This window comes from Palaemon carinicauda, chromosome 1 (assembly GCF_036898095.1).
Source record: "Palaemon carinicauda isolate YSFRI2023 chromosome 1, ASM3689809v2, whole genome shotgun sequence".
Lineage (NCBI taxonomy): Eukaryota > Metazoa > Arthropoda > Malacostraca > Decapoda > Palaemonidae > Palaemon > Palaemon carinicauda.
Window position 1 is genome coordinate 81,750,812 of NC_090725.1, and position 21,209 is coordinate 81,772,020.

The window sequence follows — 21,209 nt, forward strand, 5'->3', positions numbered from 1 at the left end:
TTATGTTACTGTATAGAATATTTCAATATTAGGGCATTCAAACTCGCGTAATTAAACAGATCTTTGCAAATGCACTATTTTGAATCCTAGGTATTATTGTACTGTATTACAGGGTAATGTAATCTAGGGAAAAACCTATTTTTTTCGGTATTTTTGTAGTGAATTACATGGCAATGTAGCCTAGGAAAAAAACTACTGTTTCTTATAGAAAAAATTACGATCTCTTCCTAAATGACACTCGTTTCTGTCGCAAATGAATAGATTCAGAAATATATATACATCTATATCCTACGATAATGGGGGACCCCCAGTGGGAACTCGGGGTTTTGGGTGGGGAAAACATACTGGGGAAACGAAATATAATTGTTTTCCTATAGTAAATAACGTGAATTAAGCGAATTTGATGTTTATTTCAATCGGAAACAAACAGATCACCCAATTCGGATAACTTTGAGATGCACGGTGTCACTTCTCTTACAAACGAACGATAACATTAGCAACGTTACCAATAATACACAGTGTTACCAACGTTGACGCATGGTACACAGAGTTACCAACGGCACGTTAACATTACTAAAGATAGTAATGATAGATATTTCCATATATTAAATAATTTCTCCATATAAGTTTTACTCAATATATAAGAAGTACAAAAAGGGCACAGAACCTAACAAACCCACCTAACCTAGCCTAGTAGTATGACAGGTCACCAAATAACATTTGATCTACATCGGACGTTGGCAGCACTGGTTACTGTATTTTTTCATGCCACAATCTTTGTAACGGCGCCTCCAAAGTTTATCCAGATATACTGTTTTGTATTTTCCTCCGGTTTTTATAATTTCAAGAAGGTAATGTATAGAGAAGAGAAGGCTTGTTTTACGTTTATATATCAATTCCCCAGTATGTTTTCCCCACCCAAAACCCCGAGTTCCCACTGGGGGTCCCCCATTATTGGAGGATATAGATGTATATATATTTCTGAAACTATTAATTTGCGACGGGAACGAATGTCATTTTCGAAGAGAGCGTAATTTTTTCGATTAGAAACAGTAGTTTTTTTCCTAGGTTACATTGCCATGTAATTCACCACAATGAAACCTTTTTTTCTATAGAAAAAAGTCTGTTTTGCTCCTTTCATCATCTTGGCACCTGCCAGAGGAACCTTCATTCCCCAAATACTTCATAAAAAAAATGGAGGAGCCGGTAAAATTATAGAATAACATGGGACAACATTTCTAATAAGAAAAACGGGTTTCCCTAGCGTAAATAGTTTGTTTTCAAGAAATTTGACCTTTATTTCCATTATTGACCATTTTGACTGTCCCCTTCCCGACGGACACAGGTGGGAATCTGGGACTTTGTATGTGCAAAAGCAGTCCAAACCGTCAGTAATTAATACTTTTGAGATTTGTGAAACGCCACAGAATATAACAAACCCACCCAACCTAACCTACTAGTTCCCAGGTCACAGACCTAGCCGGGGGGGACAAGCCCCCCTGACCCCGCTTTCCAGGTCGCAAACCTTCCCAAGTCACGGACCTAGCCGGGGGCAAGGGGCAAGCACCCGGACCCGATTCCCCACCCTTCCCAGGTCACAAACTAAAAGTAAATCACAAATAAATCCTTACCAGAATTGCATATGAGACACTAACCTTTGAGGATAACATAATGACCTTTTAAGATATTATTCACATCACCAAGGGAACTGTGGTAATCACCGTGAAACTTGGCTGTAGCATCGAAATAGCCAAAGGAGCGGCCGTTACACTTTGTTATGTTGGGCTCCATAACGTAAACCTGACATGTAATGCAGCTACAAAGGAACTGAAGAGTTGTTCTAAGGTAAGAAAACGGATGTGTCAAAGAACAGCCTGTCACACTCAAGCATACATGCATCCCCAAATACAGTATGGTAAGCTTCGTCATATGGTAGGAGAAGTAAGGAGGAGCTACTTACAAATGAATGTACAGAAGTAATTCCATTTGTAGAAAGAAAAAGGAAGGAGAACTTGTCGCAGGAAGTATAGTCATTAATTCGCTACAAGCTATGCACAAACTGGAGTAGAAACATCTGACTTCTAAAATATAAACAAAAGAGTGAATAAATATTTCAGGGGAGAAGATCCCCATATTTTGCTCAATTTTTGTGGATTTATTATGCGTCCCAGAGAATAATGTACAGTATAGATAAGAAAAGGTTAGTTTTACCATTATTTATCGATTTGCCAGTAAATTTTCTCCACCCAAAACCCCTGGTTCCACTGGGTAGTCCCTATTACCGTAGACTGCATTAGGGTGTATCTTATTAAGTATTTATTTGCAACGGAAATAAGGGTCATTTTTGAAGAAAACAAGTTTTTCACTATATAACCCCCTCTTCTTTATTGGTAAATTTTTTCCCATGTTCTATTATAATAATGAGGAGCCCTTTTAGTTGGGTGGACGTACCAGGTCGGTAATTAAAATGTGGATAAATATTTACTATATCACAATATTCCGAATGCAGAAAATAAGAAGTGTTCCTTGTGTATTTATAGGTATATTGAACTTCTCTGATGCAAAAAATTGAGGGAAACTTATTTTTATTTTCAGTCATTTAAAAATTCCAAAAGTACTAACTGAAAAACTATATTAAAAGTGAAACAAATACAGTGGTACCTCTACATACGAATTTAATCTGTTCCACAACCGACTTCGGGTGTAGAAAATGTTCGGATGTAGAAACAAATTTTCCCAAAAGAATACATTGAAATAGGATTAATCCGTGGTTGAGCCCAAAAACCTATGATAACTCCTTAATAAATTACTACACATAATTACACATGACAATATGCACTCTAAATTAGATAATAGACATGTAAAAAAGAATAATTATCAAGAAATAATAAATAAGAAACGGGTTTTTAGCGTCACTTTACCTTAGAAAGTCCAGCGCAGGTGTCGGTCTTGCTACGCAGAGAGAAGATGGACGGGCGGCGAGGAGGTAGAGATGGTGACTACGATAAATGTACACTACCGTAACTTATTCTAACTTACACTAAGTGAACTTTAACCTAACTTAGCTTATTTATTTTTTTTTATTTTTATATTTTGTATTTTTTTTTACATTTTCTTTTTTTCTTTTTGATGATTGATTTTAATCACATTCACTCTCTACACTTAAAATTGATTGAATTTTTTTCTCTTCAATCTTTGCCGTTTTCTATGAACCACTTCCTTCCTCTTCGTCACGAGTTCGCTTCGTAGTTTTTTTAAAGAATCTATCGATAGAAAGTTGCTTGGTACGGCTTTTTAGAATGTTTCGAAAATGAGTTAGGAAAACATCATCGAACTGCGCAGTTACACGACAAACCTGCAATTTTTTTGGATGGTATTTGTCGATGAAGTCGACTACGTCTTGATATTTTCCTAACATCTCTTTTATTTGCGCCGAACCTAACACATGTTCTACCTCCTCGATCCCTTCCTCGTCATCACTCATGTGCTCATACATAGCATGGAGTTCCTTGAGCTCCTCTGTAGTAAGTTCGTCGTGATGTTCGGCGACGAGTTCCGTGATGTCATCTGCGTCGACCTCCAGACCCATGGATTTGCCAAGGGAGACGATTTCCTCTACGTCTTCCGCTGCACCCACCACGGGATCAGGTTCAGGGTCAAAACCCTCGAAATCTCTGGGAGAAACTGCATCAGGCCACAGCTTCTTCCAGGCAGAATTGAGGGTTCGTCGAGTTAATCCCACCCAAGCCTGATCTATGATCTTCAAGCAGTGCACGATGTTAAAGTGGCTTTTCCAAAATTCACGCAAAGTTAAGTTTGTGCTTTGCGTGACATTAAAGCACTGCTTGAATAGTTGCTTGGTGTAGAGCTTCTTGAAGTTCGAGATGACTTGCTGGTCCATGGGCTGGAGGATAGATGTGGTACAGTATTCGGTGGAAGATACAGCACCTTTATGAACTTGAATTCTTCGAAGATATCATCTTCAAGTCCGGGGGGGGGGTGAGCGGGTGCATTGTCAAGGCATAGCAGGCACTTTAAAGGCAATTTCTGCTCATGAAGATACTTCTTCACAGAAGGACCAAAAACTTTGTTAACCCACTGGACAAAGAACTGCCTAGTGACCCAGGCCTTCGAGTTGGATCGCCAGAAAACATGAAGCTGGTCCTTATCCACATTCTGTGCCTTAAAGGCCCTAGGGTTCTCCGAATGGTAAACCAGTAAGGGCTTGACTTTAAAGTCCCCGCTAGCGTTGGCACATAGGGCAAGAGTCAACCGATCCTTCATTGGTTTATGCCCAGGCAATAATTTCTTCTCTTCGGCGGTGATGTAGGTTCGACTGGGCATCTTCTTCCAAAACAGCCCAGTTTCATCACAATTGAACACCTGCTGCTCTACGTAGCCTTCTTCCTGCACGGTCCTTTCAAAGCTCTTCACAAAGTCAGCTGCAGCCTTTGTGTCCGCACTAGCAGCCTCTCTGTGGCGAACAACTGAATGAATCCCGGACCGTTTCTTAAATTTTTCAAACCAGCCACGAGATGCCTTGAAATTGTCTGAGGAACGTTCGGTTGAACTCTCCCCAGCATCACCCCTAGAGCTCGCCTCCTTCAAGTCAGTGAAGATGGTGTGCGCCTTCTCGCAGATGATAGTTTCGGTGATGGTGTCGCCAACAATCTCTCTGTCCTTGATCCAGAATAGCAGAAGTTGTTCCATCTCTTCTATGACAGGGCTACGACGTTTTGAAATGATGTTGATCCCCTTTGAAGGTTTCACTGCTTTAATGGCTTCTTTCTGTTTCAAGATTGTCGAGATAGTCAACATATTTCGGCCATACGTATTCTTTTGCAAGTTCACTCACGCGGACGCCACGCTCATGCTTTTCAATAATTTCTTGCTTTACTTCTAAAGAAAGCATTTCCTTCTTCCTTTTCTCACCACTACCACTTGCGAAACTAAGCCTTTTAGGACCCATGCTTTACGTAAAAAACCGTAAAAGGATGTACGTAAAAAATCACGATTAAAATATAGTTAATAGCAGAACGCACAGTGCACAACCACACGAAGCCGACGAGAACAGAGGAATGACCCAAGCCACGCTAATTGAGGGTCCCTCCGAGGTCGCAGTGCTGCCTTCTATCGGCGGAAATAAAAAATACATCCGGCGCTATGAGTACCATCTACGCATACGGGTATTGTTTACTTCGGGTGTCGAAAAAAAATTCGGGTGTAGAGTCGGAACGTGTTCGAATTGTACTTCACGTGTCGAAAAATTCGGATACAACCGGTACGACGAAAATTGCTTACTTCGTGTGGCGAAATAAAATTCGGGTGTAGAGTCGAAAAATTGCTCGAATTTTACTTCGGGTGTTGGAAAATTCGGATGTAGATACGTTCGTGCGTAGAGGTTCCACTGTACAAGAATACTACCTAACCTAGTATTTCATAAATAACCTAAGATTCCATAGCTAACCCAACCTAGGAGTTATATCCTGATCTACTCACCTACGGGTGGTGTTCCCCCCCCCCCCCCACTGCAATCCCACTTACCTGTACAGTGAACCCTCGTTTATCGCGGTAGATAGGTTCCAGACGCGGGCGCGATAGGTGAAAATCCGCGAAGTAGTGACATCATATTTACCTATTTATTTAACATGTATATTCGGACTTTTAAAACCTTCCCTTGTACGTAGTACTGTTAACAAACCACCCTTTAATGTACAGAACACTTAATGCATGTACTACAGCACCCTAAACTAAAACAGGCACAAATATTAAAGGCGATTTTATATCATGCGTTTCCTAAACACCTAAAAAGCACGATAAAAAATGGCAACCAATGTTTTGTTTACGTTCATCTCTGATCATAATGAAGAAACAAACTCATTTAGTGTACACATATATGTATAGGTTAGTTTTTGCATCGATTATATTGATTATACAGTACTGTATGTTGATTTTTTTATTACCAATGTTTTAGTTTACGTATTTTTCTTAGGACTTCCAAATGAAATTTTTTTCTTTATGACGCCGCCTGAAACGACGCCGTCATAAAGTACTGTACGCTCAGTAAACAACCACGCTCAGAACAAACAAGGCATTTAACGCGCATGATGATAGTGATAAATAATGATACAGTACAGTATTTACAGTAAAAGCATTTACAAAATATGTTACCTTACAAATATAATTTACCGTATCTATATAAAATCATACAGTACTGTACAGCACATACAGTATTGTACGTAGCAAAGCAGGAAAACAATTTACGAGAGAGAGAGAGAGAGAGAGAGAGAGAGAGAGAGAGAGAGAGAGAGAGATTGTTTTACGTACGTACAGTAAATGTAAATTTTAAACATAAAAAATCAATTTACGAGAGAGAGAGAGAGAGAGAGAGAGAGAGAGAGAGAGATTGTTTTACGTACGTAAATGTAAATTTTCAATATTAAACTTACCCGATAATCATGTAGCTGTCAACTCCGTTGCCCGACAGAATTCTATGGAGGGATACGCCAGCTATCACAATACTAGAAGGGGGTGTACTTACCAGCGCCACCTGTGGCCAGGTACTCAAGTACTTCTTGTTGACACCTCCTCAATTATTCCTCTGTCGTGCTTCCGGCAAGACGTTCTGGGATATGCTTATGATCTTCGAGTTTGTTCACGGCTAATTGGTGAAGTATTCTCTCAGATTTCGGCTGTCGCTTTACTGGAAACCTTCTTATATTAGCTAGATAGCTTTTATATAGTCCTGATATACGGTTAACGATCTTTTGCTTGATTTTGGAAACCCCTTTGGCTAACTCTTTGGATTCAAGATGTCTGACATTTCGCAAGCCCCCTCCCATAGACGATGTAGGTCTTGCAATAGGCGTATTCCGAAGGCCTCGGTAGATCCTCACACCGCTTGTTCTGACTGTAGGGACAGACCCTGTCAGTTAGAAAATCGATGTGAGGAATGCGCCGGACTTTCGGAACTGGAATTTGTCCGTCTTTTAAAATATTCAACTAAGTTAGAGAGAGGTAGAGTTAGGAGGAGTTCTTCTCACTCTTCACTGTTTTCCTCACCTCATGATCCCCTACCTTTTCCTACCCCTGTAGTGGCTACCCCCGAACCTACTGTTTGCCCTCCGCCTGATATGTCTGTTGTTTTGCGTGCTATTCAGGCCTTAGGCGATAAAGTAGAGTCAGTGGTAAGTGACCATAAGTCTCTGATGGCCGAAGTTAAGGAACTTAAGGTCAAGAGTGCAGTGGGTGGAATTAGTGCCAGTGCTGTGACGAGTGCTAGTGTCATTGCAGTGCCAAGTGCTAGTGTCAGTGCCAGTGTGGTGCGTGAGGATACTTCTGTGCGAGCCAGTCGTCCTCCCAGTCCGGGACCTCTTGCAAGCTCCCAAGCCCAGGGGAGAAGCAATGTCGAAGGGCATAAGGGTTCGGCAGGCCTTGTTAGGCGCACAGAAGTATCCTCGGTGGTTGCGGGCGTGTCTTCCAAAGACCGTCACTCCCACCTGCAGACGATTGAGCCCGTCTTTTTCTCGTCCGCTGATCATCTGTCAGGGAAGAAACGTTGGTCTCAGGTCTCGAGACCACTTAAACGCAGAGTCCAGTCCGCGAGTGCTCAGCCAGATAGCAGTCATTGGCTCAGCTCTGACTCGCCGCAGTCATCTGTCGACTGCACTCCGCCCAAGAGGAGTAAGGTTCTGCCACAACAGAGCTCGACTGTTAAGGCTTTACCTCAGCCTACTGTAGTTTCTGCTGACCCTAAGTGGACTCTACTACAGTCCATGCAAGCACAGCTTTCGGACTTGATGCGTGAGTGTCGGGCTGAGAGTGTTGCGCCTCCGCCTCCGCCTACACTCCCTCCGCCTGCGTTCGCTCCGCCTACGCTCGCTCCGCCTGCGCTTGCTCCGCCTGATCGCAGTACCACCTGCCAGGCGTACGATGTTGAGCCACAGTCTGAGTTTGCTGTTCCCAGTGGTGTTCAGCCTCCGCCTTCTTTAAGGCAACCTTTGCTATGGGATCAGGAGGATTATACCTCTCTTCCTCCGCCTCCCCTTGCTGCTCCACCAGTGGTGCAACTCTCGGCTGAGGTACAACAACCTCTCCCGTGCATGAGTCAGTCTCCTCAGCTCTCGCTGCAGCGAGCTCAACCATCCACAAGGCAAGCTCCACTACACCTTGGCCTTGCGCCTCAGGAGCCTCAGCTTGCGAGACATTTACCTTGTTCTGCGCAGCCTCAACCTCATCACGCTCCGCTCACACCACAGGAACAGGAACTTGCTACTCCGCTTCCACCAACCGCTCTGCAAGCGCAACCCTTGGGTTCAACCTCTCATGCTAGGAGTCAGCCTCCTCCACCCATGCGCCTTCCTTCTGCTTTGTCTGTTATTCAGCCTTTGCAGTCTGAGCCTCAGGTTCTCCCTCAACAGTTACTTGAAGAGGAAACCACTAATATTGTTCCTACTCGTTCTGACTCTGCTGTTCAGCATTCTTGTCCAATATCTTCGCTACACTCTGGTGATGAGGCGTCTGATGATGAGGAGGCACACCTGGATCCCTCGTCAGACGTGGATGAATCCAAGCCTTCTCCACAGTCTATTGACTTTCGTAAGGTCTTGGCTCTGCTTAGGGAGGTTTATCCAGACCACTTTGTCTCTGCTATTCCCCGCTCTCCGCCATCTGAGTTTTCGCTGGGCGTACAACAAGCTAAGTCCTCCTATACTAAGCTAGTCCTAGCAAGGTCCTCTAAGAGAGCATTAAGGATCTTAGGGGAGTGGCTGCAGACTAAGCAACACCTTGGCAAAACTTCTTTCATGTTCCCGCCGACTAAGCTCACTTCGAAAGCGAGCGTTTGGTATGCCACAGGAGAAGCACCAGGCTTGGGAGTACCTGCCTCTGCCCAGGCTGACTTCTCAAGTCTGGTAGACTCGCCTCGGAGAACTGCAATGAGGCGTTCTAAGGTTTGCTGGACCTTCTCAGACCTGGATCACTTACTGAAAGGACTGTTTAGAGCATTTGAGATGTTCAACTTTCTTGACTGGTGCCTGGGGGCCCTCAGCAAGAAGACCTCTCCTGCGGACAAGGATTCTGCCATGCTATTAATGTCCTGCATGGATAAGGCCATTAGGGATGGATCTGGTGAGCTTGCGTCGATGTTTGTATCAGGGGTTTTGAAGAAAAGGGAACAGCTGTGTACCTTCCTTTCCTCCAGCATTACACCTTGCCAAAGGTCACAACTCCTTTTTGCTCCGCTCTCGAAGTTCCTCTTCCCCGAAGAGCTGGTTAAGGACTTGTCTGCTGCCCTGATACAAAAGGACACACACGATCTTGTAGCCTCATCGGCTCGTAAGTCTAAGGTTGCTACCTCAGTCCCCAAGACTTATCGCTCCCCAGTGGTTGATACCCCTGCTACGAGGTTCATACCGCCCTTTCGTGGTAGAGCCCCCAGCCGAGGAAGCTCCCGTCCAGACTCTTACAGGAGCAAGTCCAGGAAAGGCTCCAGGACATCTAAAGGAAAAAACTGACTCTCCGCATCTCCAGACAGCAGTAGGAGCCAGACTCAAGATCTTCTGGCGAGCCTGGGAGAAGAGAGGTGCAGACGCCCAGTCTGTCAGTTGGCTGAGGAACGGTTACAGGATTCCATTCTGCCTCAAACCACCTCTGACCACATCGCCCATCAACCTCTCTCCCAACTACAAAGAAGAGGACAAGAGGCTAGCATTGCACCAGGAGGTGTCGCTACTTGTGCAGAAGAAGGCAGTGGTTATAGTCCGGGACCATCAATCCCCGGGCTTCTACAACCGTCTCTTTCTTGTGGCCAAGAAGACAGGGGGTTGGAGACCGGTGCTGGACGTCAGCGCGCTCAACGCGTATGTCACCAAGCAGACGTTCACGATGGAGACGACGAAGTCGGTCTTAGCAGCGGTCAGGCAGGAGGACTGGATGGTCTCGTTGGACTTGAAAGATGCCTACTTTCACGTTCCTATTCATCCAGACTCCCAACCTTTCCTGAGATTCGTTTTCGGAAAGGTTGTCTACCAATTCCAAGCCCTGTGTTTTGGCCTAAGCACAGCTCCTATGGTCTTTACTCATCTGATGAGGAATATAGCAAAATTCCTACACTTATCGGACATCAGAGCCTCCCTCTACTTAGACGACTGGCTGTTGAGAGCCTCCACGAGTCGTCGCTGTCTGGAGAATCTCAATTGGACTTTAGACTTAATCAGAGAACTGGGTCTATTAGTCAACATAGAAAAGTCTCAACTCATTCCCTCCCAATCCATTGTGTACCTGGGAATGGAGATTCGGAGTCAGGATTTTCGGGCTTTTCCATCGGCCCCCAGGATAAGCCAAGCCCTAGAGTGCATCATGAGCATGCTGAAGAGGAGCAGTTGCTCGGTGAGACAGTGGATGAGTCTCACAGGGACCCTTTCATCACTGGCCCTGTTCGTCGAGCTAGGGAGACTCCACCTCCGCCCTCTTCAATTCCATCTTGCAGCTCATTGGGACAAGGGTTCGACTCTCGAAGCAGTCTCTATCCCAATCACCCAAGAGATGAAGACCACTCTCCTGTGGTGGAAGCACAACCTCCTTCTCAGGGAGGGTCTATCGTTGGCTATTCAGACCCCCAATCTTCATCTCTTCTCAGATGCATCGGACTCGGGCTGGGGTGCGACCTTGAACGGACGGGAATGCTCGGGAACGTGGAACGAAGAACAGGGATTACTCCACATCAACTGCAAGGAGCTACTAGCAGTTCATTTAGCCCTGTTGAACTTCAAGTCCCTCCTGCTAGGCAAAGTGGTGGAGGTGAACTCAGACAATACCACAGCCTTGGCTTACATCTCCAAGCAAGGAGGGACCCATTCGAGGAGCCTATACGAGATCGCAAGGGACCTCCTCATTTGGTCAAGAGGTCTAAACCTCACTCTGGTCACGAGGTTCATTCAGGGCGATATGAACGTCTCAGCAGATCGCCTAAGCAGAAGGAATCAGGTCATTCCCACGGAATGGACCCTCCACAAGAGTGTGTGCAACAGACTTTGGACCTTGTGGGGTCAACCTACCATAGATCTGTTTGCCACCTCCATAACCAAGAGACTTCCGCTGTACTGTTCCCCTGTTCCAGACCCTGCAGCAGTTCATGTGGATGCTTTTCTACTAAACTGGTCCCATCTCGACCTGTACGCATTCCCACCGTTCAAGATAATAAACAAAGTTCTGCAGAAATTCATCTCGCACGAAGGGACACGGCTGACGCTGGTTGCTCCCCTTTGGCCTGCAAGAGAATGGTTCACAGAGGTACTTCAATGGCTAGTCGACATCCCCAGGACTCTACCTCTAAGAGTGGACCTTCTACGTCAACCTCACGTAGACAGGTTGCACCCAAACCTCCACGCTCTTCGGCTGACTGCCTTCAGACTGTCGAAAGATTCGCTAGAGCTAGAGGCTTTTCGAAGGAGGCAGCCAGTGCGATTGCCAGAGCGAGAAGGGTTTCCACTCGTAGAGTCTACCAGTCTAAGTGGGAGGTCTTCCGAAGCTGGTGTAGAGCCAATTCAATATCCTCTACCAATACCTCTGTGACCCAAATAGCTGACTTCCTTCTACATCTTAGGAATGAGAGATCCCTTTCAGCCCCTACGATTAAAGGGTATAGGAGTATGTTGGCTTCAGTTCTCCGCCACAGAGGTTTGGACCTTTCTTCCAACAAGGACCTTCAAGACATTCTTAAGTCTTTTGAGACGTCTAAAGAGCGTCGTCTATCCACTCCAGGCTGGAACCTAGACGTAGTCTTAAGGTTCCTTATGTCACCTAGGTTCGAACCTCTCCAGTCAGCTTCCTTCAAGGACCTTACCCTCAAGACTCTTTTTCTCGTCTGCCTTGCAACAGCTAAGAGAGTCAGTGAGGTTCATGCCTTCAGCAAGAACATTGGTTTCACGACCGAATCTGCAACATGTTCTTTTCAGCTCGGATTCCTAGCAAAGAATGAACTTCCTTCACGTCCTTGGCCTAGATCGTTTGAAATACCTAGCCTCTCTAACATGGTAGGTAACGAACTAGAGAGAGTTCTTTGCCCTGTCAGAGCTCTCAAATTTTATCTTAAGAGGTCTAAACCTCTTCGAGGACAGTCAGAAGCCTTATGGTGTGCCATCAAGAAACCTTCGAGGCCCATGTCCAAGAATGGGGTTTCATATTATATAAGGCTTCTGATTAGAGAAGCCCACTCTCACTTAAAGGAGGAAGACCTTGCATTGCTGAAGGTAAGGACCCACGAAGTAAGAGCCGTAGCTACTTCGATGGCCTTTAATAAAAACCGTTCTCTGCAGAGCATAATGGATGCAACCTATTGGAGGAGCAAGTCAGTGTTTGCATCATTTTATCTTAAAGATGTCCAGTCTCTTTACGAGAACTGCTACACCCTGGGACCATTCGTAGCAGCGAGTGCAGTAGTAGGTGAGGGCTCAGCCACTACATTCCCTTAATCCCATAACCTTTTTTTAACCTTTCTCTTGAATGCTTTTATTGTTGTTTTTATGGTTGTTACGGTAGGCTAAGAAGCCTTCCGCATCCTTTTGATTTGGCGGGTGGTCTATTCATTCTTGAGAAGCGCCTGGGTTAGAGGTTTTGTAGAGGTCCTTTAGTAGGGGTTGCAACCCCATATACTTTGGCACCTTTGGGTTGATTCAGCCTCCAAGAGGAACGCTGCGCTCAGTAAGGAAGACGAACTTAAAAAAGAGGCAGAGTAACGGTTCAATTCGACTTCCTTACCAGGTACTTATTATTTCATTGTTATTTGAGATAACTGTTATATGAAATATGGGATACTTAGCTATCCTTTAATCTTGTACACTGGTTTTCACCCACCCCCCTGGGTGTGAATCAGCTACATGATTATCGGGTAAGTTTAATATTGAAAAATGTTATTTTTATTAGTAAAATAAATTTTTGAATATACTTACCCGATAATCATGATTTAATCGACCCTCCCTTCCTCCCCATAGAGAACCAGTGGACCGAGGAATAATTGAGGAGGTGTCAACAAGAAGTACTTGAGTACCTGGCCACAGGTGGCGCTGGTAAGTACACCCCCTTCTAGTATTGTGATAGCTGGCGTATCCCTCCATAGAATTCTGTCGGGCAACGGAGTTGACAGCTACATGATTATCGGGTAAGTATATTCAAAAATTTATTTTACTAATAAAAATAACATTTTTAAACAAAAAAAAATATGATAGGTTGCAACATGTAGACTTTTAAAACCTTCCCTTTAACTTAATGCATACAGTACGTACAGTACTAAACTATAAAACAGGCACAAATACAGTTTTAGAATGTAAGAATATTAAAGTAAAAAATAAAGATTGTTACTGTACTCACCACGAAAGAAGTTGAAGAAAAACTTGAATGATGATGGCGATGAATTTGCTGCACAGTAGAAATGATGATGATGAAGCTGATGATGTGTTCTACTGTGCAGCCAGGTAGTATTTTACGTCTCTTCAGACGGAGGTGTCTTTTCCTGGGACACCTCTTCAACTTCTTCCTGGGAAACTTCTTCAATTTCTTCCGAAGGCGTACTAGCAGGAGGAACTGGCTCTTTTTTGCGAGGCTGGAAGAACATTGTGATCGGAAGTTGTTGCCGCTGCTTCTTTTTTCGATCCAAGAGCATTTTGTAGGGAGTCATGTCTTCATCGATCTTGTTGCAGAATTGCATCGAGCGAACCATATCCTCGTCCCACTCTTGCAACATTTCTTTCAACTCCTTCGCATGGTTGCAGGCCTTGGCAAGCCGTTCTAATGTTAAGCCTGTTTCTTCGACATTTTCTTGGGTCTCTTCCTGGGTTTCACTCTCTTCTTCGCTTGCCGATTTCGTCAGGTCTTCGAGGTCTGCGTCAGTTAGGGGCTGGGAATGGCAGTCCAACAACTCGTCGACGTCTTCAGTCGTCATGTCGCCAAACCCGTCACCTCCAATTATGGCAGCCGACTGCACAGATTTGCGTATTGCAGAGTGTTGGATTTCCGACGGAGTAAATCCCTTGTCGTCGTAAACAATCTCGGGCCACAACTTCTTCCAGCTCGCATTCACGGTTGCAGGTTTCATCTCTTGAAGTGCCTTCTGAATATTCTGCAGGCACGTGGCTATGGTGTACTGCCGCCAGTACGCCTTCAAGTTAAAATCTTCATCCTCATCATCTTGGGCAGCATCCACACACGCAACGAGGTCCGCCAAGGTGTTCTTCGTGTAGAGGGCCTTGAACGCCCTGATAACCCCCTGGTCCATCGGTTGAATTAATGACGTGGTTTTGGGTGGCAGGAACTCAACCTGAATGCCCTCATGCGACAGGTCAGTTGCGTGTCCACCAGCGTTATCCATAAGGAGAAGGATCTTGAATGGCAAGCCCTTCTCTACGAGATATTTGCTGACTTGCGGGATAAAACACTGATGGAACCAGTTGGAGGTCAGCATCTTCGTAATCCATGCTTTTTGATTATGCATCCAGTACACGGGAAGGAGATTCTTATTTTTATTTTTCAAAGCGCGAGGATTTTTCGACTTATAAATAAGCCCCGGCTTTAGCAAAAATCCAGCAGCATTGCCACACATCACGAGGGTAACGCGATCCTTGAATGCTTTAAAGTTCGCGACGGCATTCTCTTCCAAAACAAGCCGGTCTCATCCATATTAAAGACTTGTTCCAGCTTGTATCCACCTTCGGCGATAATATTCTTGAACGTCTGGTTCACGTAAGTTTCAGCAGCGGCAGTGTCAGCGGAAGCAGCCTCCCCATGCAGGGAAACGCTTTTCAGGGCGAAGCGTTTCTGAAACTTCGCGAACCATCCTTTGCTGGCGGAAAAATGTTTCTGAGGCTGGGAATCAGTGGATGTCCCTGGTTGAGGATCATCTGCATCATCATCATCTTCAGCATGGTTGCCGTCGTCGTCTTTAGGTTCCTTTGCAACAAAATTCTCATATAAGCTCAAAGCCTTTGTTTGGATGGTGTTCGTATCCAACGCTATGTTCTTCTTCCGGCAGTCGGCAATCCACACAGCTAAAGCACCTTCCATGCGTACGATCGTTTTATTACGCGTTGTAACGACTCGCTTCGCTGATCTGCTAAAGGTGATTGCAGCCGTCTTTCTAATGTTCGCCTCGTCCTTCTTGATATAGCGAACAGTAGATTCGTTGATGCCAAAATGGCGCCCAGCGGCCGCGTAACTTCTACCATCTTTTAACATATCGAGAAGCGTAACCTTCTCAGCTATCGTCATCATCCTTCGGTGGCGTTTAGGCTCACTACCAGCCTTAAGAGAAGCAGAACGCTTGGGAGCCATTACAGTAGGATTTGACAAAAAGTTCAACTTAAAAAAGTCGCACACAGCACAGATTCACAAACTTAAGAACGTCTACTCAGCGATACGCGGTAAGAGAAAGTGGACGATCCGGCCCCGCGAGAACCTAGATGCTGCGGGTAGGAGATGATGGCAAAACACCAATCACAGGCTAGATAACAAAACTTGAGTTCTGATTCGTCATCTATCAGCGCTTGAACCAATCATAACCCGTCTTACAGTATATGATGCGTAGGTTACCAACTCATAGAAGATGCCCCGCGCATACCGAACGTACGTAGATTAATAATACCGTAATAATAATAAATAATGATAATAATACAGTACAGTACTGTAATAATAATAATAATAATGATAATAATAATAACAATCATAATTTTATTAACAACAACAACAATAATAATAACAATATTTAATAGCTTTACGTATGCTACAGTGTTTTATTCTTTTGTAGGATGTGTGTGTGTGTGTGTGTCTCTCTCTCTCTCTCTCGTACGCTTATTCGAAATGTGATTTTTGCAACAAAGAATATTATTGGATGCAGTACTGTACTACGTACGTATACATACAAAAGATTCATGGAAAAGAAGCACATCCATTACATTTGTAGTACTGTACGTACAATAGTAGTCAACAGCAGCCTTACTGTACACCATTCTAATATTGTATGACTGCATCTAATTTGCGTTTCATGTTCGATTTAATTTTACTACGTACTGTATACAGTACTGAATTATCGTATGATAATACAGTACAGTACAGTAATACAGTAATAATAATAATAATAATGATAATAATGATAACAATAATAATTTTATTAACAACAACAACAATAATAATAATAATAACAATACAGTACTGTAATAATAATACAGCTTTACGTACGCTATTTTACGCTTTTTTTGTACTGTAGGATGTGTGTGTCTCTCTCTCTCTCTCTCTCTATCTCTCTCTCTCGTACGCTTATTCGAAATGTGATTTTTGCAACAAAGAATATTATTGGATGCAGTACTGTACTACGTACGTATACATACAAAAGATTCATGGAAAAGAAACACATCCATTACATTTGTAGTACTGTACGTACAGTAGTAGTCAACAGCAGCCTTACTGTACACCATTCTAATATTGTATGACTGCATCTGATTTGCGTTTCATGTTCGATTTAATTTTACTACGTACTGTATACAGTACTGTATTATCGTATGATCACATTCTCTTTTTGTGTTTTATTTCTTTCTGTGCTGAATTATATATCATATGTAATGCAATGAACAATCAGTAAGAGCAGATATTACTAATTACAGTATTAATGGAATTACAGGTAACAAAATATCGTACTTGGTTGTCTTTAGATTTCGCGGTATTTTCGAATTTTCCGGAAAATCCGCGATATGTATATATATATGGGTTATGGAAAAAACCCGCGAAGTGGTGAATCCGCGATTGTCGAACCGCGAAGTAGCGAGGGTTCACTGTATACTGCTGTATCCTTAGCATACCCAAAGACTAAGCGACGACTCTATGTTTACTCCCCAAACCGGTTTCACTCGTGGCAAGGTAACACTAAAAGCTTTATAATATCATATTTCAGACAAAGATGAACAACATTTTCCTATGAAGAAAATTAATTTGACAAGTAATAAGAAAGTTACGCGTGTCCCAACTACAGTAACTACTGTACATACACCCTAAAACTGATAGGTTGTGCTTCAGTTGCAAGTTACTAGTTCAAACAGAATAAAGGACTCAACATTTTATATTTTAAACCTCTTGGTTATTTGTTTTCAATATTGGAATATACAATGTAATTAGTGCCTGGTACCTATGTTATTTTTTATGTTTATAATGATAGGCTAGGTTAGAAATCTGTTTCATATATTTAGCCCGATAATTAGAAATTGAAGCCAAGGCCAATGTTTGTAAGTTTGTACAGTATATCAATGGTTTTATTCATTCAATTATACAGTATTTGCAAGTATTATGATTATACAGTGTTTTCAAGTATTATAATAGAAATGGGGTACAGTATAATGTTTTGCTGTTCAGTTTTGTCATCTTACATTGAGCAATATGGAATTTGGAACATACATCTGTTCGAACTGAATTAAAGTGAAAACGTATAAACTATTATAAGCTCTAGCCCACAGGGCTTTCGTGCATGGAGCATGTCAGAACAAGCAGAACAATGAGGCACAAGTAGATGATGTTAAATAGTGGGCAGTGAACTATGGCACAACAAAAACCAATTTAACTAATTGGTCAGCGAACAAATTGCTTGAGAGGTTTGCTTTTTAAGTTACTTCTCGGCACCCTTGGGTACTCAAGGGAAAGTTAGCCTTTCACTTGAGAGATATGTTTGCATTAGTCTCCCTCTGACTCCGACCCTTCGGGGTTTTTGGCAGGCTGAGTTGCTTGCATGACTTGTTGTCCTTGCCTGGTAGTTTATCAATCCAGGCAGATCAGAAGTATTCTCATGTTCTGACGAGAGAGAACGCTGTTGTTCTTCGGAGTAGTTGGGAGAACCTGGCAGCTGTCTCAGTGGCCAATGGCATCAAAAGTTGAAGCTATCCTTTCACCTGAGAGGTTGCTTAATACAAGTGATCTCTCACTTTGCGATGTGATTCAAGGTCTAGCGAGGCTGGATTGCAGCACCAAACGGGAAAGTTATTCTTTCAAGACAGAGACGAGTGGCGAAATCTAATCGAGGCCCTTTGCGTCAATAGGCATAGGAGGAGATGATGATGATGATGAAGAGATTAGCAAGTCACATGGTCTTCCCTACAACATCACCTGTTCTCGGATATAGGGGTAAGTCTCCGTCAGCTTCTCATGAGTTCGTTGCCAGATTAAAATTCAGAACCGACAATCCTGGTCATCTGGTTTTGTGTCCTGCAAGAGCACAGAGGCACTACTTAGATGAACTCATGGATCTCAAGAGGAATCGAGCACTTGCTTGTGAGCACGGTCAGATTTAAAAAGAACAGAACAGTTCTGTGATGCAGGTACTGTATATATATACTGTACTTCTAATGGAGGTATGGAAGGATCAGTCTAATTTCACTACCCACTACCTGCAAGACGTTCACATAGAACCTTATTTCGATAGGCCCTGAGGTAGCTGCACAGCAATTGGATTAGGTACCTTAGCTCCTCTCAGGACTATTAGCAGTCATTCGAGTACTCTACAGAGGTTACGGTGTTAGTTTTGGACTGAGGTGTGCCCCATGACGCTGGTAACTAGAATATGTTTTTATATTCACGGTTACGTCCCCAACCTCCTTATGAGGGGGAGTTGGGATGTCTGGTCCCTTTTGTGAAGAAGGTATGAGTAAGGGAGGACTAGTACTTTTCCCCTCTACCACTGATAACAAACGGAATGGTTGTTGACACATCGTCAAAAGTTTTCTAGCCTTTTGCCAACTTGCGCCAATAACTATATCTATAGTAAAGAGCTCAGGTTTGTATAGTTAGAAAAAATACAAATTACTTACAAATATTTCTTTTTTTTTCTTTTTTTTTTTTTTGTATTTCAAAAATCTGCACAAGAAGGGTTTAGTACAGTATTAATGTATATAGAAAATGTAATTCACTTTTCGATGGAGAAGGTAGTTTTTTATGTATATGATTTTTATTTAATTGGTCGCTATATTGATTGGTGTTAAGGTTCATTTAGTCCGTATACAATATTAAATTGAGATTTTGCATATTGAGTTGCCTTTGAATTTTTGTTTTCTTAAAGTGAGAACCCATGTTATCTAAGCCTTTTTTTATGTTACTTTATTCAGGTTAGCTGTATCTGCACAAGGCAGTCAAAGGTGCATAACTACAGCAACTAGTCCACTTCTTTTTAGAGCAACACAAGTTGTTTGGTAAGTATTAAATAAACCTTTGTTAGTGCTAGTTATGATGGAGCACTACTAAATGTATTAGAACTGGTCTATGAAGCTTTTGACTTTTGCACTTTTATATGTCTTGAATTGCATGAATACCGTACATCATGTTCTTGTTTGTATATAGATAGTGATGCATGCTCCTGAACTATTATAGTAAAATAAATAGAATTTCAGATTTAGATATCTTGAAATCTATAGGCGTGTGCTACCTGTTTATTTAGAAGTCTCACTAAGAAACTAAGGGCTGTATTCAGGAAGAGGTAAATTTTTCTAATCTATAAAGCCAAATTAATAAGAATTTAGTTTTTCATGTCATAAATGCTACCCAGGAAAGTGTGACAATCTTTCCTTGAGGTAAGTTATGAGGTTATGAATGTCTCTCAGGAGACATTGTGGGAGTTACTCTTACTTCTAGAAAAGTAGGGCAAAACCATCCTGAAGAAAGCAGTAAAGGGGTGTTATCTATAGGGGAAAGAAGGGTCATTAGCAAGGTCAACCCTCCTGTTGACAGTCAAGGAAGAAAATAAAGGAAGCGCCAGACTTGTGTACACAAGAGTATCTTAATAGTAGGATTTCAGCTAATCCGAAAATTCCTCTAGTCTGTACACCATAGTAAACAAACTTTTATGAAAGATTTTTTGCAAAACGTCATCACATTGATCCCCAGCTTCAGTCTCATACAGCTCATACAGAGCATCATAATATGTATTTATGTAAGAGTGCTGTGACATTGGAGACTATTTTTGCTAGATTACAGTAGATTAGGCTGTGATTGTTCCTACATAAATACAAACCACCGTCCTTATGATAGAAATGTGAATTCAGCGAAGCTGGAGTGGCAGTTTAAACCTTTAACGAGGAAGTTATAGTTGCTGGCGGGTGAATGGTAGGCCCTGCTCACTCACCAGGTAGAGTAACCTTCACCTTAACTAAAGTCGCAGTCCAGAACAAATACGTTTCTCTGCCGCCTTTTAGTTTGGCTGTTTAATATTTTGCTTTTTCTTTAGATTGAATAAATGTGCGGACAGATTGTCATGCTCAAGAAATATTTATGGAAGAACCCAAGGATATGCTATTTGTTCCGTCACTTATATAAGCCCTAAGCTATTTATAGGGGATATACTTAAAGATGAGCCTTAAAGATTTTAGCGAGGATAACTACCCCAACCGCTTGTTAGAGGGAAGGGGGTAGCCGATTACCCCGCTCACTCACACACCTGGGCTGAGCACCCACTTTGCTTTCTGGCTCGACAGTGTGGTCGTGGCCGCTTTCTCCCGCCATTAAGAATTGCCATTTCGAAAATACTTTTTATCTCTCTCTTTTCAGGTGTGCTTGGTTCCTTCCTTGGTCATGTGTACCTGTCTTGGTCTTAAGGGCCGCTCCTGCGGTATTTTCATTTCCGCCCTTGAGACGGACCCCCACATGGTGTGATCGGGACAACACTTGTCCTGAGTGTCGAGAGTGGTCTGCCTCCCAGTGGGAGAAGTTTGGGAGCAGGAAAAAGAAGGAGTCTAAGCGAGATTCTTCTCCTTCGGGGTCTTCCTCGAAGTCGAAGAAATCGCAGACTTCTTCTTTGACGCCTTGATCTCTTCCCGAATCTGCTCCTCCGCCAGTCCTCTCTGGGGAACGGCTGAGTAGCAGCGCAGCCTTGCTAACCGCAGGTCAACCTTGTGGTCCGAAGGACGGTACTGTTTCCCCTAGCGATTCGGTCCCACCCCCTCCTCTGGGGAATGCTTACTCATTCTCTGATCTTTTACAGTTTTGGCCTTCGCTGGGTGTTGATGGTCCCCCTTTGAAGGAAGTTCTGTTTGAACTCTTTTATTTTCAGTTGGGTGTCAAGAGGAAGTGCACTCCTACTTCTTTGGAGGTGGAGCCATCCCCTTTGGGCACAGCGCCAGACCACCTTGGCATTGCTCCCCGTCAGTTGGACTTTTGGTCCCCTGTGGCTGATGCTAAGGTCTATGCCTCTT

General features: G+C 43.2%; 1 protein-coding gene across 1 annotated transcript in view; it reads left to right on the top strand.

Moving 5' to 3' along the window:
* Positions 1-21,209, top strand: part of mRpL40 (mitochondrial ribosomal protein L40) — a 71,695-nt gene that overhangs the window by 423 nt on the left and 50,063 nt on the right. The window contains exon 2 of the mRNA XM_068382345.1: positions 19,131-19,214. Coding sequence (XP_068238446.1) covers positions 19,131-19,214 — 84 coding nt within the window. The remainder of the gene's footprint in view (positions 1-19,130; positions 19,215-21,209) is intronic.